General features: G+C 39.9%; 1 protein-coding gene across 3 annotated transcripts in view; it reads left to right on the top strand.

The window, feature by feature from the left end:
* The first annotated feature begins 1,478 nt into the window (after positions 1–1,478).
* Positions 1,479–20,691, top strand: part of Haus6 (HAUS augmin like complex subunit 6) — a 37,962-nt gene continuing 18,749 nt past the window's right edge. The window contains exons 1-11 of one of the 3 annotated variants that reach the window (XM_021649770.2): positions 1,479–1,868; positions 3,540–3,635; positions 6,832–6,910; positions 8,384–8,516; positions 11,010–11,154; positions 12,355–12,420; positions 12,894–12,942; positions 14,391–14,564; positions 15,186–15,379; positions 16,628–16,754; positions 17,845–17,947. In XM_021649770.2, the coding sequence (XP_021505445.1) occupies positions 1,741–1,868; positions 3,540–3,635; positions 6,832–6,910; positions 8,384–8,516; positions 11,010–11,154; positions 12,355–12,420; positions 12,894–12,942; positions 14,391–14,564; positions 15,186–15,379; positions 16,628–16,754; positions 17,845–17,947 (1,294 nt within the window). In that variant the 5' untranslated portion in view covers positions 1,479–1,740. Of the gene's footprint in view, positions 2,093–3,539; positions 3,636–6,777; positions 6,911–8,383; positions 8,517–11,009; positions 11,155–12,354; positions 12,421–12,893; positions 12,943–14,390; positions 14,565–15,185; positions 15,380–16,627; positions 16,755–17,844; positions 17,948–20,691 lie in introns of those variants that run through there. The other 2 variants (XM_021649774.2, XM_021649776.2) reach the window with 2 other exon arrangements.

Raw genomic sequence — 20,691 nt, 5'->3', positions numbered from 1 at the left:
GGTGCTTTTAGTAAGTCAGGAGGCAATAACTGCTTGACATGGTAATGTGAAATATGGTATCTCTCACTCTATAGAACGTGTTCTACGTGGGGTGTTGGAGAAACAATACCCATCATTCAGAGTGCTAAAAGGGGAAGTTGTATGCTTAGCAGAGAGCCAGACTTCAGTACAGCAAGATGAAGTCTGGCCAGTGGTGGCTCCCACTAATCCCAGTATCTGGAAGGGGGAGGCAGGATTAGGAATTCAAGGTCATCCACTGAAAAGGGAGTTAACAGCCAGAGGAGGCTAAAAGAAATCCTGTCTCAACTCCTAACCCCTACGACCAAAGAAACATGTGACAATAGAAATTTTGCCAAACATCCGGGATGAGGAGAACAATAAACAACTCCACTGGACTCGGTGGCTCTTGCCTGTAATTTCCGTACCAGGAAATTAGGTACAGGATTACAGTAAATTCGACGCCAGCTACACACCGAGTCGAAGGTCAGTTAGGGCTACATAGCTGTTGGGTACCTGCAAAAGATTTCGTTTTCAGACTCCATTTATTTATAGGAAAAACTAACTTCAAGATCCCAGGCCCGAGGGAAGCTGGGACTTTCCCAGTTGCTGAAAAGTAAGGAGACAGTTGTTTCTAGGACAGCTTTTCCATCTCGCTGGCAGGATGAAACAACCAATTGCCTGTTATGCCCTAATAAAGTAGGTGCAGCTGGCTCACTCTTTTGATCCCTTACCACTCTGAGCTCTGGAACAAATGTCTAGGAGGATAAGTTAAAGGCCTTGAGGCCAGATGTCCTGGATCAGATCCAGCTTCCAACAGAAACTCCCTTCCTTAACCCACGATGTTAAAATTTGCTTGGATGACCCTGACACTCACCAATGCCCTCTTCCGCCTTTCTGGTTTTCACCCTTTAAATATGCAATACAGCTTCCCCTCTGGGACCAGGTTCAGATCTTGAACTGGCCGCCTCTCTGAGTTCAGAAAATAAAGCTTTATTTTAAGCTTCTGCTTCTGAAGTGAGTTTTCTCTGCTTCCACCCCTGACTCAACAATAGCAAGACCCTGTCTTTTGTTTTGTTTTTTTCAACAGGTTTCCCTGTGTAGTTCTGGCCGGCCCGGAACTCACTCTGTAGACAAGGCTGGTTTCGAACTAACAGAGAACTCAGCCTCCCGCCTGCTGGGATTAAAGGCATGCGCCAACACAACTAAGTTCTTGTTTTAAAACAAAGGTAAAAGTGATTTGTTCAGGGCCATCCGTCTGCATTACTCACTCCAAGGGCCTACTGTGTAGCTTTTAACGAACAGTAATCACAACCTGAGTAACAGAAATCAAAAATTCTAAGTATCCAGAACCTAGGTCCCCAAAGACCCTGGAGAAAGTTGCTGGCCAAGCAATGCTTTGTGGGTCTTGTAGTTTCTCTGTGTAGGGAGCTTAGGGCGCATTGCATGGCGGGAGATAGAGTCTTCTAAAGATGACCAGTCCCGGAAATCCGGTGGCGCCGGCGCATTGTGCTTTTCCCTAAGCGCGGGAGTCTCAGTTTGCGGGTGGAGCCGCCGTCACCGACTTGGTTTCCCGGTCGAGGTCGGCGTTTTGTGGTGGTTTGGCTCTGGGCGAGGAGGCATCGGTCGGCCGCGGCGGAGGGGTAGCCGTCGCCCCGGACTCCCCGCAGGAGGGGTCCAGGGGTCCTCACGGTCGCTGGGCCTCCGCTTTTCTCCCTCGCTGACGCCGTGTCTCCTGAGAGGATGAGCTTGTTCCGGAACTCTGCTTTCGAGAAGCAGCATCTCTGGATGTACCTTAAGGCTCTCGGTTTGAATACGAGTTCCGGCACCGCGGTCGGCGGAAAGATGGTGCCGCACGCGCATCTTGGAGAGTAAGGAGACCCCTCCGTGGCGGCGCGGCCCGGGTGGCCAGTCACTGGCGGCCAAACCCAGCGGCGGCCGGCCTGCGGCGGGGACTGTTGGCCACTGTGTAGGGAGTGTGGGGTGCGCTCAATAGGAGTGTCCTGTAGTTGAGGCCAAACAGCGGGGCTGCCTTAACTCTTGCCTTTGTGGCTGCAGTTGGTGGGAGGCGAGAGGAACTCTATGCAAACGCCTAGTAAGTAGTTAACTTTGGGTTTAAACTTTGAATCCAAACGAAAACCTGTTACAGTGTTACAGTTAGCAAAAACATAATAATGTATTAAAATGAAAATAAAAAAAATCGATATCCTTTCTTTTGCCACTTCTATTATGGTTGACACCACTGTTAGGACAAATTAATGAATGATGAGGCCCACAGCAGATCTTATATGAAAGGTTTATTAGATGGAGATGGAGAGAGGGAGACATGATAGGAGAAGAGAGCGGGGCTCTCCGATAGAAAAGGAAGAGAGCCCAAGAGAGACAAAGTAGTGGGTTGATCCTTTCAGGTGTGGCCACTTGGCCAGCCACACATGATGACATCTGGGTTGTTTCTGAGACAACCCAGAAGTAGGTGCCTAAATACTGACATTCCTCCCTTTTTCTGTAATTTAAAAATGAGGAACTTGGGCTGCTTCTCATGTAAGACAAGTTAAAGTTTATAAATTTAGGTTCATCGGAAGTAGCTCTTGTTTGCTATGCAAGGGGGTAAGAGAGAAATAACAATACAAAAGTTCGACTGGTACTCTGTACTCAGATCGCTGTCAGTACAGAAATCAGCATTTGAAGACACGTATATGGTGCACAGAAAGATTATACCCACATATTTCAAGAATTTGTAGTTTGTATGGGCATCTATTTGTGTAACTTCTGTTACAAATTTGAACATACTAAGCTGACCAGTTGTTTCAGTCCAGGGTATTTTTTTCAAATACTGCATTTTGAAAGTCTTACTAGTTTTGTTAAGGAGTGGACAAGAGGGGAAGAAGAGTTGCATAGTTACACACCTCTGTAAATTGGCAGTGGGAAGGAAAAGAGAGGTGGAGGTGATGTATGTGTTCTTTGAACAGATACTTGCTGAATGTAGTGCCTGACCTGGGATATTTTTTGGGGGCCAATTTTTCTAGCTTCTAGATTGAAGTTTTGTATATATAATAAGGGGGGGTCAGATTATTACAGTTTTTAAGATAAGCACACAAAATACACAAAGATGTACAAATTATACATTTTAAGAAAATAGTGTAGTAGAATTTGGGATGATTGCTATCTGTAAAAGTCCTAAAATAATGCCCAGCAAATATCAAGTTCTCAAAAAACGTTAGCTTTTATCACTGCTCTTAGTAAATGTTGATCAGTGCCATCTTCATCCTGTCAGAGTCTGTAGTCTTTGCTAGCTGATTACGTTTGTCCTTTCTGTTTAATGTTTCAGAGTCATAGAGCAGAGGCTAGTTTTTATTTGGATCTCTATTTTTCAGAATCAGAAAATAAAAGCTTTTATGCTTTCCTTGAGTATAAAATGTACTTGAAAAATTAATTCACCTTGACCTCTTGAAGAGAATGAAAAATACCAATTTGAGTACAACATGTAGGCAGTTTATGATGCTGTAGAGTTTTATTAATGGTTTATCTTTGCTTACCATTAGGAACATGTTTGACAAACTGAACCGTGATGCCTTTTATATAGTTTCCTATTTTTTGTTTCAAACGCTGAATGAGTCTCGTGCCAAAGAAGTTTTCAGGTAAGAAAAAAATCTTTCTTTTCTTTCTTTCTTTTTCCTTTTTTTTCAAAGTCATTCTCAGATTTGAAATAGACTTTATGTAATCCCGAATTCCAACTTTGGCCATTAATTTGTTTCTAATGGATGCAATAAAATTTTGGTATGAGCCTTAGGAACTGTAGTGTTTAACTTTGATATAGCTGGGTGAGGACTTGGGTATGTGTATGTGTGTATTTGTGTGCTTATCTTAAGCACACAATTTTTTTTGTTGATTTTGTTTCTTGAAATTTGTTCCTGCTGTTCTTCATGGTCTTTTTCTTTCTTCTTCCTTCATCATCCTTGTCATCTTCTTCTTTCCTCCTCTTCTTCCTTTTTCTTTGTTGTCGTCATAGTCTTTGTCTTCTTTTTTTTTTTTTTTTTTTTTAAGGTTTTTCCAGACAGGGTTTCTTTATGTAGGCCTGGCTGTCCTGGTACTCATTCTGTAGACTAGGCTGGCCTCGAACTCAGAGATCTGCCTGCTCTGCCTCTGGAATTAAAGGTATGTCACCACTGCCCAGCCTGAATTTTATTTATGTATTTAGTTTAGTTTTTTAGTTTTTTTTTTTTTTTTTTTTTTTTTTTTTTTTTTTTGAGACAGGGTTTGTCTGTGTAGCTTTGGCTATTCTAGAACTAACTCAGTACACCAGTCTGGACTCAGACTCTCAGAGCTCTGCCTGCCTCTGCCTCTGCCTCCCAATTGCTGGGATTAAAGGCATGCACCACCACTGCTTGACTTTAAATCTTTTTTCAGTGTTGGAGATTGAACCCAGGGCTTATACATGCTAGGCAAGTACTCTACCATTGAGCCACAGCCTCAAACCCATTTTTTCCCCCTCTTTCGGTTTTTTAAGACAAGGTTTCTCTGTGAAACAGTGCCTGGTTGTCCTTTGAAGACCAGGCTGCCCTCAAACTCACGGAGATCTACTTGCCTCTGCCTTCAAAGTGCTGGGATAAAAGGCATAAGCCACTATGCCCAGCTTTATGGTCTTTGTCTGATGTGAGGTTTGAGACAGGGTCTTACTATGTTGCTCTGGCCTAGCCTAGAACTCATTATGTATAATACAAACACATAGGCTAGCCTTAACACATAGAGATCCATCTGCCTCTGCCTCTGGATTAAAGTGCTGGGATTAAAGGGTATGAGCCACCATATCAGTTTCATGGTATGTTAATTAAAAATTAAAAATTAGGCCAGGCTTGTTGGTGCATGCCTGTAATCCCAGCATTCAGAGAGGCAGAGGCAGGCTGAGCATTGTGAGTTCAAGGTCAGCCTGGTCTACAAAGCAAGTCCAGGACAGTGAGGCTACACAGAGAAACCGTGTCTCGAAAAACCAAAAAACAAACAAACAAACAAAACAAAACAGAGAACCCAAAACCAAAAATGATCAAAGTAAAATTGATGGATTGTGGATTGACATACATTTTTTTTTTTTTCTCTCTTTTTGGGAGCACTAGAGAAATGGCTGTGATTAAGATCACTGGCTGTTCTTCCAGAGGACCTGAGTTTGATTCCCATGCCTACATTTATCTTCAGCCATCTCTTAACTTCAGTTATAGGGGATCCAACATCCTTTTCTGGTCTCTGAAGACACTGGGTGTGGAAAGTAGTGCAAAGATATACATGCAGGGAACACAACATAGACATAAAATAAAAATTAAAACTTTGGGTTTTATTTGTTTTTGTTTTGTTTGAGACCAGAGGCTCATTTGTGTGTTCTAGGTTGGCCTAGAGCCTGTTATGTTGACCAGTTTGGCCTTCAAAAAATATTTCAAGTAAACTAGGTAAAACTAAATAAATAGATAAATAAATCTGTGACAGGATGATCTTAGTTACTGTTCTGTTGTGAAGAGACAACCATGACCAAGGCAAGTCTTGTAAGAGGGCTTTTTGTCATGGTGGGAAAGCACAGGAGCATGTCAGGCATGATGCTGGAGTAGAGCTATATCTTGATCTGTAGGCAGATGGGGAGTGGGGAGAGAGAGAGAAACCTCAAAGTCATTAATCTCTTTTTTTTTTTTTTCTTCCTTTCTGTCCTGGAACTAGCTCTATAAGAATTCAGGGATTCCCCTGCCTCTGCTTTCCTAATGCTAGGATTACAGGCATGTAACACCAGCTGGCTAAATCCTTCCAGTCCTATTAAAAAGAGTTCTTCCACTTCTTGGTGACTACATTCAAATATGAGCCTATGGGGCCATTGTTATTCAAACCACCACAAGAAGATTTTTTTCTGACTTTTTTCCTGATGAAAAGCATCATGGTTCATTGTGTTTTAGAAAATGTAAAGACAGAAGTAAGCATCATTCCTAAACCCACAAAGCTGAGAACATAACTTCTTATATTCTGGCCTTCAGTTCTATTCTTACAAATTTATTGTTGTTGTTGTTATTTTCTACTATGTATTGCGTTTACAATCCTTTGCTAGGCATGTTCTCTACTACTGAGTGATTACCCAGCCCAGTTTTTCCCTCCCTGTGAATATAAAGCCAGGTTCTAAAAGTACAGACAACTTGATTCTACTTTTGAGAGATGGGCTATCTCTGTAGCCCTGGTTGGCCTGGACCTCCCAGAGATCCTCCTTCCTCTCCCTACTGCAGGGTTAGAGGCATGCACTACCACATTGGGCTCAAAGCTTGTTTCTTCAAATAAGTAATTATGTCTCAATAAATAATTGGGCAAAAAAGATTACTGAGAAAGTAATAGGTAAATTATAAGTTCCTTTTAAATTTAATTTTTTATAAGTATTACCCCCGGCTGGCCTGGTAGCCTGTGTAGATTTTTAAATCACAGAGCTGTTCATGCCTCTGCCTACCCAATGCTAGGCTTAAAGGCTTGCACCAAGACTGATGTATTTGCTGGTAAATCTCTATGTAATATATAACTTTTTGTAATAAAATGAACTGTGCTTATAAATATTGACCTAAGAGAAAACTATTTCCTCATAGATTGATGTCTTTAGCTGAATCTAGGAACACTAGTTTAATTTATTTTAATGTTTCTACCACGGGGAATAAATTTGATGTCTTTTAATTTTTGCTAAATTTGTATTTTGGAAGGTAAAGTGGCTTGAATAGATATAATCCCCATAGATTCATGTGTTGCCTTGGTCATTGTATCTCTTCACAGCAATAAAATCTGAACTAATAGTGTTCATTAGTCTACTGCTGTTATGTTTTTAAGAGATTGCTGGCCTCCATTTGACCAAAAACATGATATGGAATTCCGGAAACATTGCTGTGAATGGTTAAAAGAAATTTCTGTAAGTATTGCCTTTGTAAAATAGAAAATGCAAACTTGAAGAAGGTCCAGGTGTGCCTGTAGTCTGAGGGTCTGAGAGGCAAAGAGAAGCAGAAGGATCTGTATAAATTTAAGGCCAATCTGTTTTCACAGTGAGTTCCAGGTCAGCCAGAGTGATATAATGAGACTGTGTTACAAAAATAGATACAACAGCAGCAGCAATAACAGTATCCCTTAAGGCTGAGAATGTAGCTCAGACACTTGCCTGGCTGGGGAAGCCCCATGTTCCATCAACAGCACCCTAACAAAACATTCTACCCAAACCAAACCAAGAACAACAAACTACTGAACTATATAAACTACATTAATGCTTTTTGATAATGAAACCCATGTGATTGAGTGAGTGTGTATGTATACATGTGTGTCTCTAGGCCACAGGTTAAGTTTGGATGTCTAACTTGATTATACTTGTGTGTGTATGTGTGTGGCTGTGTGGCAGAGTTTCCCTTTAATAGCTCTGGCTATCCTGGAACTGGCTCTGTAGACCAGGCTGGCTTCAAACTCAAGATCTGCCTGCCTCTGCCTCCTGAGTGCTGGCATTAATGATGCGGGCCGCTAATACTATCCAAAGCTGGTTCTTCGGAACTTGGAGCTTGTCTGTTACTGCTTGTTTAGCTAGCCAGATTGCCACCAGAAATCTTGTTTCTGCCTCCAGAGTTCTGGTCTATAGGCAGCTGCTATGTCTGTCTGGCTTCTTTTTGTATTCTGAGAATTTTAACTCTGGACCTCATGCTTATGTGATAAGTACTTTGTCTACTGAGCTATCTCTCCAGGCCCCAAAGTAAAATCTTAAAAAAAAAAAAAAAAAAAAAAAAAAAAGATGGGTTTTACTATGTAGCTCTTGCTGGCCTGAGACTAATATGTAGATGAAACTGGTCTTGAGTTCGTAGAGATCTTTCTACCTGCCTCTGCCTGAGTGCTCAGCTTAAAAGCCTGTGCTACCATTCACCCGTACTGGCTTTAGTTCTCTCCTGACGGGATTATAAGTGTGTACCACTCTACTCAGCTTTGTGTTCTCTATTTTCCTTTCCTCTATGCAAATCTGATCTTTCCAAGCCACTGCTATGAAGGGGGCATATTGAGAGTTTACTGCCCTACGGAGAGGAACTCATGTGTGGTCTCTACTGCAGGATTATCACACACCTTTTAACAAATACAGGGATGGGACTGAAGAGATGGCTCAGTGATTTAGAGCACTGGCTACTCTCCAGAGGACCCAGGTTTAATGCCCAGCACCCACATACAGAGCAGATCAGAAGCTCCAGGTCTAGTAAACTCCAGTTTTAGGGGATCTGATGTCCTCTTCTGGCTGTAGCTATCAGTGCATGCATCTCGTACACAGGCATGCATGCAAGCACCCATACAAATAAAGTAATGAAATAAGTGGTTAAAGATCTGACAGATAGTTGGTTGAATGACCTGTCTTTTCTCTTAGGCTGAATGTGGAAGTAGTTTTCCTCAAGTTGTCGGCTCACTGTTTCTTTCTCCTGGTGGTCCTAAGTTTATTCATGTGATGTATCATTTGGCAAGATATGTTGCAATCAAATATCTTAAGACAGAATCTAACAGTAAGTTTACTTATATTTTGTTTGTATTCTTAAATTGTTATTCATATATATATTTTTTTTTAATTTTTTTTTTTTTTTACTTTTTTTACTTTTTTTGTTTTTGTGCCTTGGTGTTTTGCCTGCACGTATGTCTGTTTGAGGGTGTCGGATCTTGGAGTTACAGACAGTTGTGAGCTGCCATGTGGGTGCTGGAATTGAACTTGGATCCTCTGTAAGAGCATTCAGTGTTCTTAACAGCTGGGTTATCACTTTAATCCTATTATTCATAATTTTAAAATCATGATCAAAATGACTTAAGCCATTCATTTACCTGAAAAAGCAAATGGTTAATTTTTTTACTCATCTATGTTGGAAACCTCATAATGAACCTGTTAATATTTGTGTTATTTTAGTATGTTCTGGTGCAGGGATTGGGGTACATTTTCCATAGGAAGGTCAGATAAGTAATTTAGGCTTTATGGATCATAGAGGTGTTTGGTATACTTTTCTCTATTTTGTTTTGTTTTTACAGTACTTTAGAAATATAGAAGGTACAAGCATGGTGGCACATGCCTGTAATCCTAGCACTTGGAGGTTGAGGCAGGATGAACAGAAGTTTAAGCTAAACTGTGCTATATAATAAATTCCAGGCAAACCTGCACTACCTAGTGAGAACCTACCTTAAAAAACAAACAAACAAAAAAACCCCCAAAAAACTATAGAAACCCATCCTACATTGCTTGGCTTAAAAAGCCATTGGGACAGATTATACCTCTGATCCAGCACAGTGAATGTTGTTAGTTTAGTTTGGTTACTGGCATTGGTTGATAATTTTTATTTCAAAATTTTTTAATTCATTGTTTCATAAAAATCAGTGAATTCCCAGAGCTAATAAAAATGAATGATATTTGTAGATTATTAGCTGTGCTGCTATTTTATTTACTCATAAAATACAGACAGGCAGAAGTGTTGAAGCATTAAACCCTGCTGCCTTCTGACTCCCTCACCTCGTGTAGCTCATTTTGTATAGGTAGTATATTTATTAAAACCGAAATGTGAGAACTCACCCCTGGTTTTTGTTGTTTGTTGTTGTTTGTGTTTTCAAGAGAAGCTTCTTTGTATTTCCGATTATCCTAGAGCTCACTCTGTAGACCAGACTTTCAGAGATCTTTTATCTGCCTTCCTGTCTCCCAACAAGTCCTGGGATTAAAGGTACCCACTACTACCACTGACACTTGACTCCCTGTTCTTTAACTGTGGTTTTTTTTTTTGAGACAGGGTCTCTCTACCTAACCCTGGCTGTCCTGGAATTCACTACGTAGACCATGCTGGCCTCTCACTCAGAGACTGACCTGCCTCTGCCTCCAGAGTGCTTGGGACTAAAAGTGTGTACTACCAGGCCTGGCAATTTTGATGTTTTCAGTTGTATAAGCAACAGTGTAATCAGTAATACAAGCAAATGATTCTTTCTTCTCTCTTCTCCCTCTTTTTCTCTATCTCCTACCTTCCCTTCTTTTCTTCCTAGCCCTAGTCTCCCTAGTTCTAGGATTATAGATATGTATCACTTTGCCCAGCAATTTCTTTGTTTAAAATAAATAAATAAATAAATAAATCAGGCCGGATAGATGGCTCAGCCATTAAAGGCTAGGCTAACAACCAAAAATATAAAACAGCAAAACCATATGCACATATAGATATGAAGACATACACACATATATACATTTTAAACAGTAAGTAGATCCAGAAATGGTAAAACATACCTATAGTTTTATTCCTACAAGGCTGAGGCAGGAGGATCTCAAGTTTTGAGAGCTTGGGCTGCATAGTGAATTTAGGCCTCTTGATGGGTTATATAGGAGACCAAGTCTGGTGTGGTGATGGATGCTTTTAATTCTAACACTTGGGAGGCCGAGTCAGGAAGATTGCTAGTTTGAGGCCAGCCTGCACTACCATTTAAATTCCAGGCTAGCTTGTGCTCATAGTGAGACTGTCTCAAAAATACTACCCAAACCGAATAAAAAATAAACAAAGCTTATAAGTGAGACTATAATATAACCTTGGTTTTGGATCTTTTTTCTACTTTGTGTCATTTGGAATCAGTTCATAGACCTTTCTCTATTTTTATTATATTGAGCAAACACCCTAATACAGCTGAGATTTTCAATGTCTAGGTGACTTCTGAATTCAGTGAACTAATTTCCTTCAAGTGGTTGTACATATAAGGTTTCTGTGCAACATGCTGGGGTGTGGGTAAGTTGTTTTAAGTGCAGCGTGGAGACCCCAGCAGAGAAAATAGCCTTATCTGTATTGTTGACTTGTGTTTACAATAGGATTTCCAGGTAAAAGCCTGGCCTCTGATGTGTTTGTTTGGGTTCCTCTTCATTGGTCATCCGTAACAGTGAAGAGTTGCGTGAAAAAATGGCACATTGTATGTTTTTTTTTTTCTTCTCCTGTTTGTCTTACTGGAAGAACAAGCTCACGGTGATGTTTTCTGTGATCTTGCCTTCTATATAGATTCTCAACATTTTGCAGAGACATTTAATGCAAAGCCACAAGATATGCACAAGTGCCTTGCCAGAAACCATATAGCATGTAACAGATTTTTAAAGGTTTTGCAAAGAGAACATTCTGTTGCCCAAATATACCAGGAAAATGGACAGTAAGTAATATTTTAAGGTTAGAAAATGTTTTCTTTTTGAATAAACACCAATATTAAATAAGCCCGGAAATAAGCTATGCCAATTTCAAATTCTTGGCTATTAATACTGTATTTTAAGTATATAATTTTACAATATTTTGCAGATGCGTGTGCCACTGTGCCCAGCTTAATTATACAAAAAAATTTTTTTTAAAAATATTTTAAAAGATTTATTTGTTTATTGTTTATACAGCATTCTGCTTGTATGTGAGCCAGCAGGCCCGAAGAGGACACCAGATCTCATTATAGATGGTTCTGAGCCACCATGTGGTTGCTGGGAATTGAACTCAGGACCTTTGGAAGAACAGCCAGTGCTCTTAACCTCTGAGCTATCTCTCCATTTCAATTATACAAATTTTAAAATTATTTTTATTTTATCATATGGGTGCTTTGCCTGCATATATGTCTGTACACCACATGTATCTGGTGCTCACAGAGGCCAGAAGAGGGTATTGATTCTCTTGGAAGTGGAATTATAGACAGTTGTGAGCCACCAAGGTGGTGCTGGGAATTGAACCAGAGTCCTTGAAGGGCAGCAAGTGCTCTTTCTATCTATCTACCAGTCTACCAGTCTGTCTGTCTGTCTATCTATCTATCTATCTATCTATCTATCTATCTATCTATCTGTCTGTTTATCTATCTATATCATTTTTAGTTGAGAGGGTCTCATCATGAAGTCGTAGATGCCCTGGATCTTGACATGTAGATCAGGCTCGACTTAAACTTGTATTCCTATTGCTTCTGCATCCTGAGGGTTGGGATAGAGGCACATGGTACAAGCTGGTTCATAGTATTTTATATGTGTGTTTATCTACTCAACAAATCTTTGTGTTTTTTGTCTGTGTGCACTGTTGTCACAGCATGAAATACGACAGCAAGACTGTCAAGGAATAGGGCCGTGCCTTTAATTTTACCTGTAAAAGTAAGCATGTATTGTGTGCATACCCTTCATATTATGCCAATGGAAGTCAGAGGACAGCTTTTTGAAAGTTGATTCTCATTTGCTTTGTGGTTCTGGGTATTGAACTCAGGTGGTCAGGCTTGGTGGCAAGTGCTTTACCCCACTGAAGCATCATGCCAGTCCCTTTCATTTTTACTATAAACAAGTGGGCCATACGAGTTAATTACAGTAGAAATGTTGTTTTCCGTTTTTTCTTACAGTCTGCTCCTTAAGCAAGTACAAAATTTGAGATTAGAATGCATGACTCTGGAAAACCAAGTTAAAAGGTAAGTGACTTTTAGAGCTGAAATTTACCTTACACAAAGGTTAGAGCTTGAATTTTACAAGTGATAAAACTCCTAAAAATGGAAATAGAATAATATGTCATTATTTTGTTGATGCTAAGACTAGAACATATTCTTTTTCCTCATTTTTAATAAAATTCTAAAAAATTATTGCTTTGAGTTTGAGGTCTTTGTTTTTGAGACAGGATCTCATTAGGTACGTAGCCTTGGCTGGTCTGGGATTTTATGTAGATCAGGCTAACCTTCAGCTGATAGAGATCTGCCTGCCTCTGCCCCCTGAGCGTGAGCATCAAAGCCGAGCACCACCACACTCATTTGACAGCTTAGGTGTTGTTAGTATTTTTTAACTGAAATGTCTGTTTGTAGACTGGCAGACCAATTGGTTTCTAGGATGTAAAATTACCATGTGATTTTTTTTTTTTTATGACTAATTCAATTGTTTACTTATTTATTAGAATGGAGCCCTGTGATGACCAGAGTAATATACAACAGAAAATTGAAAAGGTGAGACACTTTTTTTTAATAGCACAGGATCGCTTTATTGTGACTGTCTCTGTAGGGTATTATTGTTAGCATTTTTCTAGATCAGTATATTTCAGAAACCTGACAGTGTAATTCCAAGTGAGAAGCAGCAACAGAGAACATATGTAACAACTTTAGTTTTGTTTAAAAATTTAGTTTACAAATATGCACACCCACACATGGGAGATAACAAAACATTAATGGTAGGGCATTGATGGAAAGATTTTGTTTCTTGTATTTTTTAAGTTTTCCAAAATGAACCTGTAGCATATAAGGGCAAAATGTTACTTTAAAAGACAAAGGAAACAGACCTGGTCCTGTAATCCCAGCACTCTGGAAGGTAGAGGCAGGCAGATCGCTGTAATTTCAAGGTCAGCTTGGTCTACAAGGTAAGTCCAGGACAGCCAAGGCTATACAGAGACGCTGTCTTGAAAAAACAAAACAAGTAAATAAAGACAAAAGAGCAGGAGAGATGGCTCATTGGTGAAAAGCACTGTTTGCTCTTCTGGAGGACCTAGGTTTGCTTCCCAGCACCCACATAGCTCCTCATAGTCATCTGGAACTCCAGCCCCAGGATACCTGATGTCCTCTTCCAGCCTTAGGTAGCAGTGGGTGAGTGTGGTACACAGACATGTGCAGACAAAATATGTACACATAAAAAATATTAAAAATTAAATAGGAAAAATATTATTAAAAAATATGCCATTGCTTTCAAAGGAAGCTAAGTCCGTAATGTTTACACTCATTTTACCATCACTGTGAAAAGGAAAGATGTGACTGTTCCTTACTTGTGGTTTTGTGAGTTTTTTTTTCCTTACTGAATCCCGCTTATTTACTTCATCTTTCATTTGTTTTGTTGCCCTGCCTATTTTGGAACTCACTATATAGACCTGACTGCCTAGAACTCATATCTGTCTGCCTCTGCCTCCTGATGCTGGGCTGAAAAGCATGGGCCAATATGTCTGGCATTTATTTTCTTCATTTTTGAGTTTGCCATATAACACAATTCTTGAATGGTTGTGTAAAGACACTTCGTGTTTGTTTGAAAATTGTAGAAGCTGTATCTTCCCTAAGAAATTCCTTAGTTCAGCTCTGGTGGCACAAGACTTTAATCCTAGCATTTGAGATGTAGAGAGACAGGCTGATCTTGGAGTTCTATTTTAGTGTGGTCTAAGCCAATTTTTTTGCAAGCCTACATTATGTGGCAAGACCCTGTCTTAAGCCCCTTCCCCCAAAGACGAAAAAAAATCAAGAAAAAAGTTTCTCAAGCTCCTTTGGAGATAATATTTGTATTTAAACAGACTACAGTTACTTAATTTTTGCATCTGCTATATTTCATTCGTTATTAGGGTTGAACCAATATTTATGCCAATGTTTTCTTAGTATATGTATATGTTATGTGTGGATTTTATATTGTTTTGTTTTCAAAGGTTCGGGCTTTGTGGACTTCAGTAAAGGGGATGTTCATGCATTTGGAAAAGGAGAGAGGAGTTGACATTAGCCCAGTCTTCAGTTTTGTTAACCAGTGTGTTCTGGATGGAAATAATGTTGCTGTTAGTATTCCAAGGCTCTTACTTGACAGACTTGAGACCCAGATGTGTCAGGTAAGCTTTGCTGTTAAAGAAACGTGTTAGAACAGTGTCACTGCTTTTTCCATTGTCATCTCAGTGATTCCCCACTGCTTCCAGCATTTGTGTTTTTCATTATCTCTAGTGAACTCTTCATAGAGGCACTTCAAGCAGGTAGCCTGGATCTATTTGCTTTTGTTATCTCTTCTACCTTTAAAGTTTAATGGAGAAAGCTTAAGATTGCTTAGTATGAAGATACTACTGTTATGTAGGTGCCACATGTGTACCTCGTACCTATAGATGCCAGAAGAGGGCTGCATCTGGTACGTTAGACATGGATGGAATTAGAGACGATTGATAGTAAGCTGTCATGTGGGTCAGAACTGAGCCCAATACCTGCAGGAGCACCAAGTGTTCCTAACTGCGAAGCCATTTCTCCAGCCCAGCTATTTATTTTTTTCCATCTATTTGTATTTCTTTTCTGCTAGATTTTAGCCTTTGTATGATAGAAAATTATATGCGAATTCTTTGACAATTTTTATGATTGAAATTATTTACATAAATGATTGATTGATTCCTTCTTTAAGATAATATATAATAGTAAAAAACTTAAATAAGAACCTACTCATCTTTGCTTTTTTCCTTTTCTGAATGTAGTTGCAGATAGGAAATGTTTATGAGGCTGGAAAATTGAATTTCTTAACAATTATTCAGTTGTTAAATGAAGTCCTGAAAGTAATGAACTATGAACATTGTAAGGCTGACCGAGAAAGGCTGACAATAGACCTTCACTACTTTGAAAAAGAAACCAAATTTCAGAGGGAAAGATTATCGGATATGAAGCATATGAGGTACACAGAAAGATCTTTTGTTATTTTACTGTAGAGTGGATAAGGTGGTTTCCCCAGCAGAAGTTATGTATAATTCTTCAATTTTGGGGAATAAGTTAAGACATACTGGTTTCCAAAAGCTTTATGTAATGAATTTCCAGAGAGACGTGGGAGGTAAAGGGACAAGTAATATAGGGTTTTTGTTTGCTTGGTTGTTTGTTTTTTGTTTTTTTTTTTGGTTTTTTTCAAGACAAGGTTTCTCTGTGTGGCCTTGGCTGTCCTGGATTCACTTTGTAGACAGTGCTGACCTTGAAATCACAGAGATCTACCTGCCTCTGCTTCCCTGAGAACTGGGATCACAGGTGTGTACCACCATGCCCACTTTTTATCTTGTTTGGAACAAACTATTTGTCTTATGATAATTCTTTTTGTTTTTGAGACAAGAGTCTCACTTTGTAGGCCTGGCTGGCTTGGAACTCACTATGTGGAACAGTGTGACCTTGAATTTATACATTGTGGTACATGCCTGGAATCTTAGGATTTGGGAGGCTAAGGTAGAAATACTGTGAATTTGGAGCCAGCCTGCTCTGTACAGTGAGATTCCATGAAAACTGCACTTTAGAAAAATTTCTTTTCCTTTTTTGTTTTTTGAGACAGGGTTTCTCTGTACAGCCCTGTCTGTCTGGAACTCACTCTATAGATCAGGCTGGCCTTGAACTCACAGGAATCTACCTGCCTCTGCCTTCTGAGTGCTGTGATTAAAGGTTTGTGCTACCACTGCCTGGCAAGAAAAGTTTCTTTGTTGAGCAGGGCAACCAGAAGCTTGGGCTTCTTTTAGAAGTTGATAGAGAAGGTGTAGAATTCAGACTGAAGATAAGAGCTGGCAAAAAAGAAAAAAATGCCAGGCCTGGTGCCAAAAGCCTATAATCCCAGCACATGGGAGACAGAGGCAGGAGGATGTTGAGTTCAAGTTATCTGCTAAGTATCCTAGGCCAGCCTGTACTGTACATGACCTTGTCCTTCCCCCCCCCCCAAAAAAAAAGTTTGTTTTTACAATAAGTAAGTAGAGTAGTAGATGTAAGATTGCTTTTTTGTTTTTAAGGGAGAAAAAGTACATTTTAAATTCTGAAGAATCACTGTGAGAGTTAAATTTATATGTAGTTTAATGGTTAATCTGTTTTATATCCTTCTCTGCCCTAGTACTATTGTCTTAAATTGTGCGTAACTTTATTTGTTCTTCAAATACAATTATTTCTTATGATATCATAGGTATAAAATAAAAGAGAACATCACTGCAGTAAAACATTCTATTGCTGAAAAGGAAGGACAATGGCATACGAAGTGGAAAGGAGTGCTTGGTCTGTCTCCTTTTTGTCTGTTTAAAGGCGGGGCTTCAGTAAGTAATGTAGACTTGTGTTTTGGAGAAGAGTTTTGGCAGTTCTCTTGTCTTTTAAGTTTTAAGTCTTTTAATTTATAATGTTACAGTAACCTAGGAATGTTATGTATGTGTATATATTTGTTGTGTTTACATTGAAGTCTAAGCTTTTTTTCAAATAATTGTGTATTGTGTGTAGCAGCACTTATGTGTCATGGTGCACATATAGAGGGTACAGGATGATTTTGTGGAGTTAGTTCTTTCCATCCACTTTAACCTGTGTTTCTGGCATTGAACTCAGGCCCTTAGTCTTGCCAGGCAAGTGTTTTTATCTGCTGAGCCATTTCATCAGCCCAAGTTTGTTGTTTTGAGACAGTTTCTTGTACCTCAGGTTGGCTTTAAACTTGATATATAGCTGATTATGAATATGAACTGCTGATCTTCTGAATCTGCTTTCACATACTAGGATTGTAAGCCTGTGCCACCATGCTTGGCCCAGTGGCTTTTTCCACACAGGTACCTGTTATGCGTGTGCTGGGCTGACTGGAATGCACATAGCCAGAGCACTAGGATTATTGATGTGTGCTACTGTGCAGTTCAGATGTTTTAACTTCTGTAAGTTTCCTAAGTACATAATAGTTTTTCATCGAGCTATTGTCATTTATAGTTACTCATTTCAAATTCAGAGGCTAAAAAGAATACTAGGAAGTAAAACTTGAAACTTGCTTATGTAAATTCTGTATTCTTTGATTTTAAAAAAGTGTTTGCAGGGGCTGGAAAGTTGGCTCATCAGTTACGCTCATTGGCTGCTCTGCTAGAGAACCCATGTTTGATTTCCTAACATCCACATAGTGGTTAATAACCAGCTAAAACTTCAGTCCTTGGCTGTCTGATGTCCTTTTCCGGCTGTGGGTACCAGGAATACACATAGTGCACAGACTCATGCAGGCAAAACATTCATATACATACAAGTAAAGAAAAAAATAGTCACAGGATAGATGTTTGGTAATTCATTGTTAGGGAGAAAATGCATTTGTAGATGACCTTAGCTTTGTCATTGTGCTTGTTAGTGAGTGTGTTTATTTTAATGTTGTGAATTCTGTGTTTTAAGGCTGTGGATCTTTTGCCTCCCATGTCTCCCCTTTCATTTGATCCTGTGTCAGAGGAAGTATATGCAAAGAGTATACTTCTTAAGTATCCTGCTTCACTTCCAGGTTGGTAAGCTTTCCCCATTCCATTTTAAAGACAGTATCTCATTGTGAAGCATTGACTGAGCTGGAACTTGTAAACCAGGCAGGCCCCCCGGAACTTGGAGCTGTTCTGCCTCTGTTTCCCGAGTGCTGGGAGTACAGGTCTGCACTACTGCACTTGGCTTATTTCTCATTGTTTATAATAGTTATTTATATTTTCCTATATTTTTTACATTTATGTGTTTGTGCATGTGTATGCTACAGTGTATGTGTGGCGGTCACAGGACAACGTGGTTCTCTTTTTTTTTTTTTTTTTACCATGTGGTGTACCCTAGAATCAAACTCAGGTAATCAGGCTTGGTGGCAAGTGCCGTTACTCAATAATCCATCTTGCCTGCTCTCTAGTTATTTTTATGGTGAAATGTATAGCACATAAAATGAATGTTTTGGAGATAAACATGTCCTGGAAAAAAGGATAGAATCCTATCATTCGCAAAACATGAATGTTTCAGCTTCTTTGACAGCTGGGATTACAGTTGTGAGCCACCAAACCTGGCCTTTACTTGGTATTGAACAATAGTTGGCTTGGATTTAGAATCCTAGGTTGACATATCTTTAGGACTTTGATGGTAAAGTTTGGTTTTCTGCCTTAAGTTTGAGAATTTGTTTTTTTATGTCTTCTCTAATATTACTTGTCTTTCTTTTGTTTTTTTAATTTTTTTTCTTCACCATTTATTCATAATACATCCCGATTGAAGCCTCTTCCCTCAACTCACCCAGTCTCACCCTCTCTCCCTTTTCCCCTTATCCCCTTCCCCTAATCCAGTGAAAGGGGGAGTTCTCCACTATTGCCATCTGCCCTTTCATTTGATCCTGTGTCAGAGGAAGTATATGCAAAGAGTATACTTCTTAAGTATCCTGCTTCACTTCCAGGTTGGTAAGCTTTCCCCATTCCGTTTTAAAGACAGTATCTCATTGTGAAGCATTGACTGAGCTGGAACTTGTAAACCAGGCAGGCCCCCTGGAACTTGGAGCTGTTCTGCCACTGTTTCCCGAGTGCTGGGAGTACAGGTCTGCACTACTGCACTTGGCTTATTTCTCATTGTTAAGTCTCATCAGGACTGCTTAGATCCTCTTCCTCTGTGGCCTGGCAAGGCTGCATCACTAGGGGGTGAGTGATCACAGAGCAGTCAACCGAGTTCATGATAGAGGCAGCCCCTACTCCCCTCACTCAGAGATCCACATGGAGACTGAGCTGCCAGTCAGCCACATCTGAGCAGGAGTCAAGGTCTTTTCCATGCATGGTCTTTGGTTGGTGCATCAGTCTCTTCAGGACTCCCTGGGCTCAAATCTTTCAGTTTTGTTGGTCTCCTTTTGGGGCTCCTGTCCCTTCCATGTCCCTCTAATCCCGTCCTCTCTTCCTCTATAAGACTCCCTGCACTCTGCCCAAAGTTTGGCCTTGAGTCTCAGCGTCTGCTTTGATCCCTGTTGGGTGACTCCTTTTAGAGGACCCTCTATAGTAAACTGCCATCCTGTTGCCTCTCTTCCACTGCTTCTAGTGTCTATCCTGTTTGACATTCTGAAGTCTTTCATTTTTAAAAAGATTTTGTAAAGTGTGTGCGTTGGTATGTGGTTGTCAATGGAGGACAGCAGAGGTGTCAAATATCCAAGAGCTAGAGTTAAGACATTTGTGAGCTGCCTGATGTAGCTGCTTTGAGCCAGATTCTGGTCCTGTAAGAGCAATAAGCATTTTCACCTGCTGAGCCATCTCCAGCTTCATATTTCATTTTAAAATTCTTTCCTTCCGGAACTCCTATTAGGATTCTGTTTTGTGATGGTTATTGAACATTTTGTTTTAGCAGTGTCTAACTTGTATGCCAAGCCAGCCTCAAACTTGAGATTTCTTGCCTCAGCCTCAGAAGTGCTGAGATTACAGGTGTGTGTCACCATGAGTGCCAAGGATTTCTAATTCTGTCCTCCATCTCTGTTAAGTTCTCATTTGTATATACAGATTCTTCAGTTCTTGAACTTTGTTAATGTCCGTTTTCCTTAGATCTCTTTTATAGTTCACTACTTACTTTTAGTTAGGTTTAATCTGTCTTTTTAACATATTTTAACACTTAGTATTCATTACAGTTTCACTTTCAGAAGTCCTGTTTACTGCCCTTTTTCTGTCTTCTTAGTTTTTTATTAGTTTGCTGTGTGTATGCGCACATGCGCACACTGTGCAGTACATTTAAGGAGGGGACTTCACAGGAGTTGGTTCTGTCCTCTCAAGTGCAGCCTGGAGTTGAAGATGGAACTTAGTCAGCCGATGTTTTTCCTGCTGAGCCATCTTGTCAGCCTGCTATTTCTTAGTCTCATAGAGCTCAGGCTGGCCATGACTTCAAATAGCTGAGAAGACCTTGAACTTGTGATCTTCCTGCTTCCATCTAAGTGATTACAGGCATAGGTATTATAGAGTGCTGTAAAGGGAGCTGGGGCATTCTAATGTTGTAGGCAGTCACTGCAACTGAGTCATGTCCCCAGACTTATTTACTTTCATAGTCTAAGTCTCATACTCCCCCCACTACCAGGATTTCTCTGTATAGCTCACTTCTCTGTATAGACCAGGCTGGCCTTGAACTCACAGATCCGCCTGTCTCTGCCTCCCAAGTGCTGGAATTGAAGGCTTGTCATGTGCTACCCTGCCCAGCTTGCTTATACCATTTTTTCCTTTTTTTTTTTTTTTCTTCAGTTTTAGGTATTTTTACAACTATGTTTTCTTT

Source organism: Meriones unguiculatus, chromosome 12, assembly GCF_030254825.1.
Source record: "Meriones unguiculatus strain TT.TT164.6M chromosome 12, Bangor_MerUng_6.1, whole genome shotgun sequence".
Lineage (NCBI taxonomy): Eukaryota > Metazoa > Chordata > Mammalia > Rodentia > Muridae > Meriones > Meriones unguiculatus.
Note: the sequence above shows the minus strand (reverse complement) of the source record. Positions and strands in the feature narration are given on the sequence as shown.